This window comes from Durio zibethinus, chromosome 13 (assembly GCF_047325235.1).
Source record: "Durio zibethinus cultivar Kanyao isolate XHJ-2024 chromosome 13, ASM4732523v1, whole genome shotgun sequence".
In the NCBI taxonomy this organism is placed as follows: domain Eukaryota; kingdom Viridiplantae; phylum Streptophyta; class Magnoliopsida; order Malvales; family Malvaceae; genus Durio; species Durio zibethinus.
This window is the reverse complement of record NC_143174.1, coordinates 22,814,129-22,827,792: the sequence shown is the minus strand read 5'-3', so window position 1 is coordinate 22,827,792 and position 13,664 is coordinate 22,814,129. Positions and strand designations below refer to the sequence as shown.

The 13,664-nt window shown below is 28.2% G+C and overlaps 1 protein-coding gene and 1 long non-coding RNA gene across 2 annotated transcripts; one reads left to right on the top strand and one right to left on the bottom strand.

Moving 5' to 3' along the window:
• The first annotated feature begins 1,328 nt into the window (after window positions 1-1,328).
• Window positions 1,329-8,044, top strand: LOC111303111 (beta-galactosidase-like). Its single transcript, XM_022899154.2, has 19 exons — window positions 1,329-1,779; window positions 1,923-2,018; window positions 2,121-2,233; window positions 2,338-2,404; window positions 2,523-2,615; window positions 2,750-2,893; window positions 3,462-3,550; window positions 3,745-3,850; window positions 3,971-4,058; window positions 4,370-4,488; window positions 4,601-4,765; window positions 5,081-5,256; window positions 5,368-5,477; window positions 5,575-5,684; window positions 5,758-5,868; window positions 6,224-6,334; window positions 6,421-6,626; window positions 6,701-7,028; window positions 7,513-8,044. Exons 1-19 carry the CDS (start codon window positions 1,603-1,605, stop codon window positions 7,621-7,623), a joined length of 2,520 nt encoding a protein of 839 aa, XP_022754889.2. The 5' UTR covers window positions 1,329-1,602; the 3' UTR covers window positions 7,624-8,044.
• A 99-nt stretch (window positions 8,045-8,143) lies between these two features.
• Window positions 8,144-8,572, bottom strand: LOC111303112 (uncharacterized). The gene is made up of 2 exons (XR_002691720.2): window positions 8,430-8,572; window positions 8,144-8,320 (listed from the first exon to the last, which is right to left on the bottom strand). It is a non-coding gene; the product is annotated as an uncharacterized LOC111303112 (long non-coding RNA).
• Window positions 8,573-13,664: the final 5,092 nt, after the last annotated feature.

Sequence of the window (13,664 nt, the reverse complement as noted above, 5' to 3'; positions counted from 1 at the left end):
TAATAATATTATTAAGACAAAAACAGCAATTTCATGTAATTGCCTTGTCCAAAACGTGATCCTAACATGCAATTGCGAGACTTCCTTTTTTTTTTTTTGGGGGGGGGGGGGGGGGTGCATGAGGTTTTTATTTTAATTTTTTATTTCATGAAAATAAGAAGAAATATATCAGATTTTAATTTGGAGTTAGGGATAGCAACTCAATCTGTTTCAATGGATTTTGATTCAATCTCTTAAGATTAATTTTTTATATTTTAAAAATTGAATTTTTGGTTAGATCGAATAATAGTAGAAAAAAATTAAAGTCAGATTAGATTGAATTTTAGATCAACCTGACTCAATTCGATATATATAAAAAATTTTATTTTTTAATTATTTATTTAATTTTATATTTATATTAAAAATATATTTTATTAATTTCAAGTTGAGTCAAATCAAATTCAAATATGAAAAAAATTAAAAAAATCTTTAAATCGAGTTGAATTTAAATATTATAAGTATAAAATTAGGTCAGATCGTGATAAACAAAAACTTGTCTGCACCCTTTGTGATCTCTACTTTGAGTCATCGAAAATAAAGAAATATTATGTAATTTGGCTTGACTTTTTTTTAAAAATTTTTTATCGAAAATTTCCTATAAGCTTGAGATAATTAAAAATTTTTATAAATTAAATTATAAAGCATCAAATGTAACTTACTGTTCATAAATCTTTGGAGCTTTTCTATTTTTTTATATCTTTAATCTCATTTGTAGATGAATTTTTGATATTTTTTAATCAAAATAGAAAACAAAATTCGTTAAAATCATGATAATTTTTTTATAATTTAATTTTTTTAGTAAAAATTAAAAAGGAAAACTAATTACAAATCCTTTTGAATTGTTTAAAATGATTTAAGCTAAAGTTTTTACAGAGGTGTTAACTATGGCTAAAGTACATTTTTGGGGAAGAGATTCATAATTTGTTTTTCATCAATCTTTTGTAAAATACAATCGTTAGCTTATAGCAAAGAAAAAAAAATGTGTTCTGATAAAAAAAAAATTCTAATAAAAAATATGGCCTAAAATACATTTATTTCCTTACAAACATCCTAACCATAATAATAAAACTTGATATAAATATAGAATTATTGCTGAAAAAATACTCCAATAGAAAATGACAAGAAAAGGGAAGTTTCTTTTGATTGATTGAATGAAAAAGATAAACAAAGGCATCCAATTTACATACACTTTTAAGGAAAAAAGAATTGATACTCTTTGCATGAAAATTCTTCACAGAAAAGGAAAATAATAATAAATACCAAAAAAATTAGTGGATATAGAAAAAAATATATATACAAAAGGCAAAATTGTGGGGTTATTTTCCTTCATTGCTCAATATTTATAAAGCAGTTGCAGAGGGAGAGCTTCTCTTTCTCATTCATGGTACTAAACTCAGAACACCAAGACCAAAAGTCTTGGTCAAATCCACTATCTCTTTAAAACTCTGCTAACTTTCCCTCCTTTTTGTTTCTCTAAAAACGCAATCCATTTCTCTCTATCTTCCTTCGTTTATAGAAGAAAGAGGATATACAAAAGTTCATTGCTTTGTTGAAGTCCTGATAATGTGGGACAAAAACATGTGGTCAAGGGTCAACATGTTCATGTTATGGCTATTGTTTTCTGCTTGGGTTTTTTCAGTTTCAGCCACTGTTTCCTATGATAGCAAAGCTATTATCATTAATGGCAGGAGAAGGATTCTTCTTTCTGGTTCTATTCATTACCCCAGAAGCACACCTGAGGTATTCTTAACCCCAATGTAGCTCCTTGGGTTTCTCTTTCCTTTCCGAGAACATGGCTGTTTCTTGGTTTTCTCAGTTTTCAAGATTCAAACTTTAAAGCCCAATCTTTTTAAAAATTAAACTTACCATTTTTGGGCATGCAGATGTGGCCTGATCTTATAGCAAAGGCCAAAGAAGGAGGCTTAGATGTTATACAAACTTACGTTTTCTGGAATGGACATGAGCCTTCTCCTGGAAAAGTAATGCACGTGCTTTCAAATTTATTCATGAAGTTCGTTAATTTTCTATATAACTTTGAAAATTTTATCCCCTATTGTATATGTATTTATTTCTTTTTGCAGTATTATTTTGAGGATAATTATGATCTGGTTCGATTTATTAAGCTGGTGCAACAAGCTGGCCTTTATGTTCATCTCCGGATTGGTCCCTATATTTGTGCTGAATGGAACTTTGGGTAATAATATTGAGAAATATTTGTGAGTTTATTTCCAATTTTATTCAGATTTACTGATATGCTCTCTCTCTCTTTTTTTTTTTCTGCTCTGTTTTCTGGTTCAGGGGATTTCCTGTTTGGCTCAAATATGTCCCCGGCATTGCTTTCAGGACAGACAATGGACCTTTCAAGGTTGAGAATTTTGAATAACTTGATCATATCTAATTGCCCTTTTGTTCATTTTTTTTTCTTTTTTGATTTATTGATTTTATTAATCAAATAATTCGACTTGTAATTGACTATAAAGTAGGCTGCAATGCAAAAATTCACGGAGAAGATAGTCAGTATGATGAAAGCAGAAAAACTCTTTGAGACTCAAGGAGGTCCAATAATTATGTCTCAGGTTGGAAAATCATCCTTCTGGATATCGATTATGGTTATTTTATTGGTTATCATTTTTCTTCAAAATTGGCTCATTACTCAATCGAAATGGATTAATCAAACTTTCTTGTTTCTCAATGAATTTTTTGATGACAGATTGAGAATGAATTTGGTCCTGTTGAATGGGAAATTGGTGCTCCTGGTAAAGCTTACACCAAATGGGCTGCACAAATGGCAGTGGGACTTGGGACTGGAGTCCCATGGATTATGTGCAAGCAAGATGATGCTCCTGACCCTTTGGTAAGATTTTCTTCCATAAGTCTTTCTTTCTTATTATTTTATTATTTTTATTATCAAAAGCTTTGGTTTTTGCTTTTGTTATTATCATTTTCCTTTAAAGATTTGTCGGTATGCCTTTTGAATTAGTGCTCTTCTCCTTTCTTGGTGGGGTTTCTAAAAATACTTTTTGCCCAGCTAAGGTGGCGTTAAATTGTAGTAGAACCTTATCTCACACGGTTTTGAGTTTGGTTGCTCTTTATTCATTTTCAAATTCGGGGACTTCTAGTCACCCATTGTTTTCTTTATGCTTGTCTTTCTGGAAAATTCTTTTGGCTTCTGAGTTTCATAATGATGGAAATAATAAGAGTGTTTCCTTCTGGCATTATATGAGCACAGCCTCCCTGGTCTCAAATGAGAGGGTTCAGTTAAAAAGGAAGTTTCTACTCGTTATCTTAGGGGAAAATTTTATCCGGGTTAATTTTATTAATAACTTTAGAATAGTAATTACATGCTATTGTTATAGGAGAAAACTTCAAGATATCTCTTTGTCACTTCATCTATCTCTCTAATTCGCTTTGTACTGTGACAGATAAACACCTGCAATGGATTCTACTGCGAAAATTTTACTCCCAATGCAAAATATAAACCAAAGATGTGGACAGAAAACTGGACAGGCTGGTAAGTCACACAAATTTTGCATGCATTGCCTGTTATTTTTGCTATGTAGTTTAATTTTGTAGTCTTATATTATTTGTATGAAAGGGGAAAAATTGCTTTCTATGGTAGATCCGAGAACTTCATTCCTTTTACTTCTATTAAATTTTCCCTTACAAAGTTATTCTATTTTGGCCTTTGTTTTGTTTAAACCCAAGGTATACGGAGTTTGGTGGTGCAGTTCCTACTAGGCCTGCAGAAGACATAGCATTTTCAGTTGCAAGATTCATACAAAATGGCGGTTCATTTGTGAATTATTATATGGTATATTAAGTTCTGGGGCCTCTCTTTTCGTTGTAAATATTGTTCACCCACTTTACAATAACATGCAATGAAGATCACTAGCTTTTTTTTTTTAACCTTTTCCAAGCCTTTTTTCTTCAGTACCATGGAGGAACCAATTTTGGGCGGACAGCCGGTGGTCCCTTCATTGCTACTAGCTATGATTATGATGCTCCTATCGATGAATATGGTATGCACATACGAACAGCAGTCTGAACTAGGCTGCGCTGAATTTATTTACCTGCTTCATTATGAGCATTAAAGATTCCAACTACTTAATTTGAGAGCACCATTCTTGCTTTTATGTGACACATGGATACAATTTATTTCTTACATGCAAAGAATAAGGAATACTCAATTTGTAAAATTTAATGTTGAAAGGGTAGAAAGATTGCGTGTTCTGAATAGAATCAAACCTAGGCAAAAACTGGGTACTTGAAAATTACCCTAAAAAAAAATTAACTCTTTTGGAATATAAATGGCTTTTTGATCTTATACCAGGGCTTCCAAGAGAACCAAAATGGGGACATCTAAGAGATTTGCATAAAGCTATCAAATTAAGTGAATCAGCTTTAGTTTCTGCAGATCCTACAGTGACATCACTTGGAAGTAATCAGGAGGTAAGATTTTTGTCTAGCTGAAAGAGAGAGAAAACTACACAAAGAAACTTACCCCACTGTTTCATTTTTGCAATTTGCTCTTCTGATAATTGGTAATTGTTTTTATTCCCAGGCCCATGTATTCAAGTCAAAGTCTGGTGCATGTTCTGCATTCCTTGCAAACTATGACACAAAATACTCTGTAAAAGTAACTTTTCGAAATGTGCAATATGACTTACCACGTTGGTCCATCAGCATCCTTCCTGACTGTAGAACTGCTGTTTTCAACACTGCCAGGGTAAGAAACAGACTTTGTTATAGCAAAGCTAATTCTGTTTCAGTACATTAATCTACTGTGTCTCCATAGTTATGTTAAACATATCACTTTTATAGAAATAAGAATTATAGTTTCTTTTTGAAAACTCCATCTTTTATGGGGGGAAAAACCTAGTAAAACGATTAGGACAGAGATAGTACGGCCTCAAAGAGCCTTAGTTCATGAAATTTAAGCTTCTATTTTGTTTCACACATTAAAGCTGATTTTCCTTCTGTCCTATCTATATGATGAGCTTTTTAAAATAAAATTTAACATCTGAATGTAATTGTTGCACAGCTCGGTGCCCAGAGCTCACAGAAGAAGATGGTACCTATAAACGGCGCATTTTCTTGGTTATCATACAATGAAGAAAGCCCCTCTGCCGATGATCAGGATGCAACTGTAAATGATGGGCTCTGGGAACAGATATATGTCACTAGAGATGCTTCAGATTATTTGTGGTACATGACAGAGTGAGTAATCTTGAGTAATGATGATCTTACCCACTAAACACATATTCGTGTACCTATGTAAACTTTTTCAATTTCCTTATACAATTTTCTTCCACGCTTTTGTTCAATCAGTGTAAAAATAGATCCTAACGAAGGATTTTTGAAGAGTGGACAAGATCTTCTTCTCTCAATTTGGTCAGCAGGTCATGCTTTGCATGTTTTCATTAATGGTCAACTATCAGGTAAAGCCAATACTCTGGTACTTTTCATTCATTTTTCTTCAGTGAGATGAGCAAAGCTTATAAATGAACCTCAATATCTACGCTATTCTGATTTCAGGGACTGTGTATGGGGTCTTAGAAAATCCAAAATTAACATTCAGCAACAATGTTAAGCTGAGAGCTGGGATTAACAAGATATCTTTATTAAGCGTTGCAGTGGGACTCCCGGTTAGTTCTGTCACTTTTCTGATGTGGCTTTGATTTTTTTTAATATCTTATTATCGAATTTCATATGTTTCAGAATGTTGGCGTTCATTTTGAGACCTGGAATGCTGGGGTTTTAGGCCCGGTAACATTGACGGGTCTCAATGAAGGGACAAGAGACTTATCTAAGCAGAAATGGTCTTACAAGGTTTGTAGACTATTGCTACCTGACTGAAAAATTGAGGAATAGTAACAAAAATTCATCACAATTTATTTAAATCAATAGATTAATTGTTTTATAATGATCTGGGAAATAAATTTTAGGGCAAACTTAATTGCTGAAATGCACCTCTTGATTTGTGGGAACTTTTTGAAAACTGTTAAAGTATTCGGAATATTTTAAATGTTTATGAATTTTTAGAAAAAAAGTTTTCAAAATTAATTTCTGGAGATCTTGTCAGGAAGCAGGCCGCAAGTCCTTAAATTACCTTTATTACTTGGAGTTGTTGCACTTACTAGCATGTAAATATACTAATACACTATGTTTACATGATCCTGAGCAGATTGGTCTCAAAGGGGAAGCCTTAAACCTTCACACTATTACTGGAAGCTCCTCTGTTGAATGGATTGAAGGATCACTATTGATAAAGAAGCAACCTATAACTTGGTACAAGGTCAGGAAGTTTCCGTGTTTATTAAACAGATACCATATTTGAAAAGATAGAACCAGATCTAAATATTTAATTTCTGTTGTTTATAGACAACTTTTAATGCGCCGGGAGGCAATGAACCATTAGCTTTAGATATGAGTAGCATGGGAAAAGGGCAAATATGGATTAATGGCCGGAGCATTGGACGCCACTGGCCAGGATATATAGCCCGTACTGGTTGTGCTGCTTGTGATTATGCTGGAACTTATAGTGACAAGAAATGCCGAACCAACTGTGGCGAGCCATCTCAAAGATGGTGAGAAACTATTATGTTACTGTTACTATTCGTTGTTCTGATTCAAATATTCATGGTAGAGTTTTTACCTTCAGGTACCACGTTCCACGTTCATGGCTGAAGCGAAGTGGAAATCTTTTGATTGTCTTAGAAGAATGGGGTGGTGATCCATCTGGAATTGCTTTGGTCAAAAGAACAACTGAAAGTGTTTGTGCTGATATTTTTGAAGGGCAGCCAGCAATGAAGAATTGGGGAATGCTAGCCTCTGGCAAAATCAATAGACCAAAAGCTCATTTGTGGTGTCCTTCTGGGCAGAAAATTTCTGAAATAAAGTTTGCTAGTTATGGAATGCCAGAGGGGACTTGTGGAAGCTTTCGTGAGGGAAGCTGTCATGCCCACAAGTCATACGATGCGTTTCAAAAGGTACGTCAAAAACTCTAACATCATCTCTCTCTTAATACCAAAGGATCATACGCACTTATCATTTAAATTTTACATTGATTTTCCTTTTCGATTTAAGCCATGACCAAGCATCACACTTGCTACTTCCCTGGGTGGCCTATAGTGAAGAAATGTTGGTGCTCCTACCTGTGAAAAATGTTTTAAGGCTTTTAACATTCTGTATTTAAAGATTTATGTTATCAAGTTTCAAGGGATTCCTGAGATTTCTCGTGAATAAATCATTTTCATTAATCTTTTCCTTTTTAATGGCTAATCTGCTTGCACTGCATAATTTGTTCAAGCTGTGAACTTGATCTTTTAGCATAGAGTTAAATATATTTGCCAGACTTGAAGCTCAGAAAATGAGTTTGCCTCATGCTGGGACTCAAGCACCATCATAGTTCTGGATATTGAATTTATAATGGTTTTCCCTGTGATATATAATTAACATGAAGGTCTCTTTCAGAATTGCATTGGAAAACAATCATGTTCAGTAACTGTGGCTCCTGAACTTTTCGGAGGAGATCCATGTCCAGATAGCATGAAGAAGCTCTCAGTTGAAGCTGCCTGCAACTGAAGTCTAAAGAGATATATTGGTGATAAACCAAAAAAATGAAGTCCAGACTAGTTCATATTCACTATATCATATTTCCTCATGGTCTCTGCTAGTTTTAAAGGTAGTTCATTCAAGCTCACACATCCCATACTGCAAAGATGATATGGATTTGACTCTGCTACATGGCAATAAAGTTTGAACAGAGTGAACACAGCACACTCTGCTTGGCCAATGCCAAACATTGGTTGTGAAGTGGTTGAAAAGATGCTTTATATACATAGAATAGAGAAGCTACCATTTTTCTGACACAACGTTATACATCAATCTTAGGATCAGTTTGCAGGAATCAACTTATGCCTCTAAGTCTCTAAGAGGAAAGTAATTTCATTGCTTCTATTTGTAAAAATAAATGGGAAAGTAATAAATTCAAGCATTTTCAATAGCATCTTGAGTTACTGTCTCATATTCTGTTATTCGTCATTGATCTATTAACTTGACTCAATGACATTTAAGAGGATTACACATCACACAATAAAAAACATACAAAATTTACATGCCAAAAAGGGTTACTGAGTGGCTGCAGGGGGACTGCAAATACACAATCCAATGGTTTGTTACAATTTTCTTTTCATAACATTGAAGATCTCTCCCGTTGTATACATTAGAGTGATAGTAAAAATTGAGTTGACAGAAGACTCTCCCACCAAATACGCAATCACTGAATCAAAAAACTAAGAAAAATGTAAATTTACACAAATGGATAATGAAAACAGAGCATTATCACATAAAAAAAAAACCCTAAAACTTAAATTTGTAGAAGAATTTACCTGGGGTGCCTTGAAATACAAGAGAGAGCAGTATCCAAAACCCTAACCCTAGAATTAGGGTTTTCGTTGAGGTTTAAAGCTTGGTTTAACTTCGAAATTTAGAGACAGAACTTCCTCTACGTTTTGGCGTTTCCTGATCAGTAATTGAAGGTGAGACACAAGTCGATCGAAGACGTCGGTGATTGATGGTGGTGTCCCCATGATTTTCAGTTAATCGGAAGGTGATGAGGATGCGCGGTGGCGGGCGGCTCATGATGAATAAAACGGTGGAGGATGATGGGATTATCCCGCCTGAATTGAATTGGTTTTGGGCGTCTCGGTACTTTTAACGGGCTACAGTAGGAATGCTCATTTTGTTGAACAAATACTTCACTTTGGGCTTGTGATTTCTGCATTAATTTTCTTTCATTAATTTTTTTACCTTTTAAGGTAAAAAATTTTCATTAATGACTTAATCTCTAAGGTTATATCTTTTTATAAATTTAATAATTAATTTTTTTTTTACAAAAATAGTATACCGTACTAATAATTTTTTTAGATTATCTTAATTTATTTACATAATAACCTTTAAGAAATAAGATTGAACAAATTTAAAATTTAAATTTCATAATAATAATAATAGTAATTTCTCTTATCTCAAACTATAAATTTTTTTTTACAAAAAATACTATTTCTTTTGTTTTCTTAATTTTCTCTTTTTTTTTTATTAAATTTTATTTCCGTAAATGAAACTTGGTCAAGATCAGTGAAAGAAATTGAATTTAAACATTAACTTCTAACTATTAATTATTAACATTTATTTTTAAGTGTTATGTTAAGTTTGAAGTATTTGCTGATATAAAAGGAGATTTAATATTGAAATTTAGGTAAAATAATGAAATTTTTTCTTTTATCATGGTTATTTTACTTCAGTACAATTAATCAATCACAATTCATTATTACACGAGTTTATAAAAAAATTATATAGTCTTCATTTTTAAAGGAAGCATATTACGTACAACAAGTATAATGCAATTAACCAATCATAATTTAGATTTGTATAAAAATTATCAAAATTTTATATGAAACTTACATTTATAAGTGATGGATCCTTACATAGCTGTTTATTGTGATTGCACAATTATAATATTATAGTAAAAAGAATTGTAAGTCAAACACTCTTATTTTAAATAATAGATACTTATATAATTTTTTATTATAATTAATTAATTGTAATATTATCTATATATAAAAATGTGAATTTTAAAACTATTAATAGTGATCGATCTAAATACCCTTATAATTTTTAGATTAACAAATTCATCCTTAAATATATAACTTTTATTAATTTATTTAAATTTAGTATAAATCACTTAGAATTAAAAATAAAGTTTATGAGAAATTAAATTACTTAAAATTTTAAAATTTTAATTTTAAGTGTTAATAGCGATTGACTAAAAAATATTTAATAAATTTTTTATAAATTTTAATTTAAATAATTTTTTTATTATTAGATTTTTTTTATAATTAAACTAAAAAAATACTAAAAGTGATTGAGGAAACCCTTAATAAAATTTTAATTTTGAAAATATTAAAAGTGATTGATTAAAATAATATTAGTAATTTTTTATAAATTTTAATTTAAAGGATTTTATTTTTATTATTAAACTCTTTTTTCATAAGTAAAATGATTTTTCACATTAAATGAAAATACAAATAGAATAATATAAAAGCTTAATGTGTATAGGAATGAAACAATTATATGAAATTTATTTCTTTAGTTATTGTAAAAATAATTGTATATGCAATTTATGTTGATAAATAAATTTATTAAAAAAATCATAATTAAATCATTTAAGCATATTTTCTTTCTATTTTTTGCCTTTCAATTTTTTGTTTTAATATATTAACTATATATGTATGATAATGATTTTATTATTTATATATTTTATGAGTTGATAATTAATAATGTAATTAAATCCTTTTAGTCATGAAATAAATTTTTAATATATCATTCCTATAATTTAGTATGGCCTTTATAATTAACTTCATTTTTGTATTTTTTTTCTTTAAAATTTAATAATTGCTATTCCAATGAACAAAAACTAATACCAAATCAAAAGCAAATCAATTTCACCCCCTTCACCAACAATTCACCAACAATTAATATTATGTGATTCATTGAACACTTTAATTAGACTTTTCACTTATATAATTAGATAATTCAAATGATGATGAAGCTACCAATAGCTCAAAATTGTATCCCGTTAAGTTGTTATAAAAATCATTCACCATGATTAAAATAATAACTGATTTTATTTTTAAAACTTTTATCTTAATATGCTTATATATGATTAATTTAAATATCAAAATTATTAAATCTTTCTAAATTATATTAAATTACTCATTTTTTTATTATTTAGGTGGTTAAACGATCTAACATTAATTATTTTAAGTAAAAAATTATCAAGTGATGTAAAATTAATTATTTTTTATGAATTCTTTTAAAATGCAACAAAATTCATTGAAACTATTTTTGAATGTTTTTATACCAAAGTTAAATTCATTTATAAAAATTTATTTGTTAATGCTAAAAATGAAATCATTATAAATTGTTCGTTATTTTTAGAATTAAAATTTCTTAATAAAACATGACAAATACCAAGATAAAGAATTTAATTTATTTTATTTTCAAAATTATGTATTTTAATATTTCTAAATAACAAAATTTTATGTATAATAAAATTTTTTAAATAAAAAATTAAGCTTTCAATTGATAGAACGTTTAATTACATTCAATTGAAGGAAGTATCAATGGAAGATTATTCTAAGTAGAAAAATGGGACAAAATATGAATTAGTTATACATAACTCCATCTTTTCATATGATAAAGAAGGTTAATGTTATATCATGTTCAATCAAAGATATACAAATATATTGGTTTCAAATTTTTTTAGGATTAATATGAAACTATTTTATTTGAAAGAAATATTATATACTCCTTCATTTTCTACTTTATGTCAGTGGAAAAATATTCATTGTTGTATCAAAATTTTTAAAATTGCCATAGTAGATAATATTTGTTCAAAAAATATTGAAATTCATCAAATTAATTACCACTATTATATTTGATATAAAAATATTATTGTAAATTATAATTTAACTAAACTTAAAAGTCATTCAAAGGCATTCATCAGTAAAATTCATTTGATCAATATTTATTTAATTATTTATTTAGTATTTCAATTATTTTGAATTTTGATTTTTCAAAATTTCGAGTTGAATTTTAGGCTTAGAATCAACGACCAATTAAGTTGAATCAAGTTTTATCATTTACTTTATTTTTAGTGTACTTAATTAACATTTATGTGACTGAATAAATTTAACTCAATAATTGGTACATATTTCTCTTTATTCAAAAAATTATATTCAAATCATCCTAAATAAAAATAAAAAAAAGTATATTCAATTGCTTATAATCGTAATTTTATTTTAAAAATACTTTTAAAATTAATTAACTAATTTAGCCACAAAGACAATAAAAATAAGACATTGAAATTGAGGAAAAAAAAACTTAAATAAAAAAATTTTAAATTACTATGAAAGATAAATAAGAAATATTATATTTTGATTGGGTTACTATTTCAATTTGGATTTTAGTTATGCACAATCATTTTAGGTTTTAAATAATTACTAAGTTGTTGACTTTTAAATTCAATTAAAATCGAGTCAAGTTCATTTTTATAATTATATGTATTATATTATTTTTTATTAAATTAAAATTTAAAATGAGTAAAAATTTTATTTATACTCAATTTGGGTTTCGAATTGTTTCAAGTTTGAATTGATTAATTCATATTATTTTGGTTATACTTTTATGACATTAATATAAATTTTCAAAGTAGAATAAGAATACAATACAATGAAAATGTAAGTGCAAAAATATAGAGATACTAATAATAATTAAAAAAAGAAAATCCTTATGTCAAAGTCTTACAGAGATTAAAGGATAAATTTTCTTTTGAGGATTTTAAAATTTGTATTGCAAAAATATTAATTTAGATCAATGGGTTTATAATTGTTTATTTTTTATCAAGTTGCTGTTATATGAGTTGAAGGGTATAATTCAAATGTTTTATTTGAAGAGATATCATAGTTTATACTCATTCAGGAAGATATCATAGAGTTAAACATTATTTGAGTTGTTATGATCTCTTACAATATTCTTTATTCTTTTCAAATGAAGAAGTTGATTGACATCAAAATATCAAAAAGACAATTTTGGATGATGGTAGTAATAATAAAGCAATAATTAAAAATATAACATCTTTTTATTTAGTAAAAGAAAATTTTTATGCAGAATGCAAAGGCAATTATTCTAAATTTAATATTTTTAAAACTATGGTTTGTTTAATTTTATAGATTTTATTTAGTAAATTTGTTCTCGTTACTGTTATCACATATATACCAAAAGTTTTACCAAAAATTATATACTTAAAGATAAAAACAAAAGGCAAAATTTATTACTTTCCTTAGTGATAGAACATTTCAAAATTTTTAATTTTTTATATACAATTGTACTTCATTAATAGTTATAAAAATATATGCACTAATAATTCAATCAAATCATTAATAAAACTTATCTTAATATGTACTATTTTATCATGAACTAAAAATTATGAACATCTTAAAAATATTGACTTAATGTATATTATATATATTTATTTAATTTAATTTTGTACTTACATTAGTATAAAAAGTTATGATTTTAATTTATTATTATGTGTTATACTACTGATAATAAATTAAAAGTATTTATTGATGTTTTTCAAGTCATTTATACTTAAACTTTTTTTTCTTTCTATCTTTACTTTACAAATTACATATGCTTATATTATGATTATTTTCTTTTTGAATATATATAAATCCATGATAACGTAGTAGTGGATAAAGAATACCTTAGTAATTTATCATTGAAAACTTAAATATAGTCAATATAACTTAGCAGTAATAATCGATAACTTAGTAGTAAATTAGTAATAACTTAATAGTAATAAATAATAATTTAATAGTCAATAGTTGATAACTTGTTAGTGAATCAGTAATTATATAATAATAAATGCATAATACTTTAATAGTAAATCAATTATAATATAATTATAAATGCATAACAGTGTAGTACTAAATCAATAATAACTTAACAAAAAATAAATGACAACCCATTAGTTAACTATTGATAACTTAGTAATAAATCAA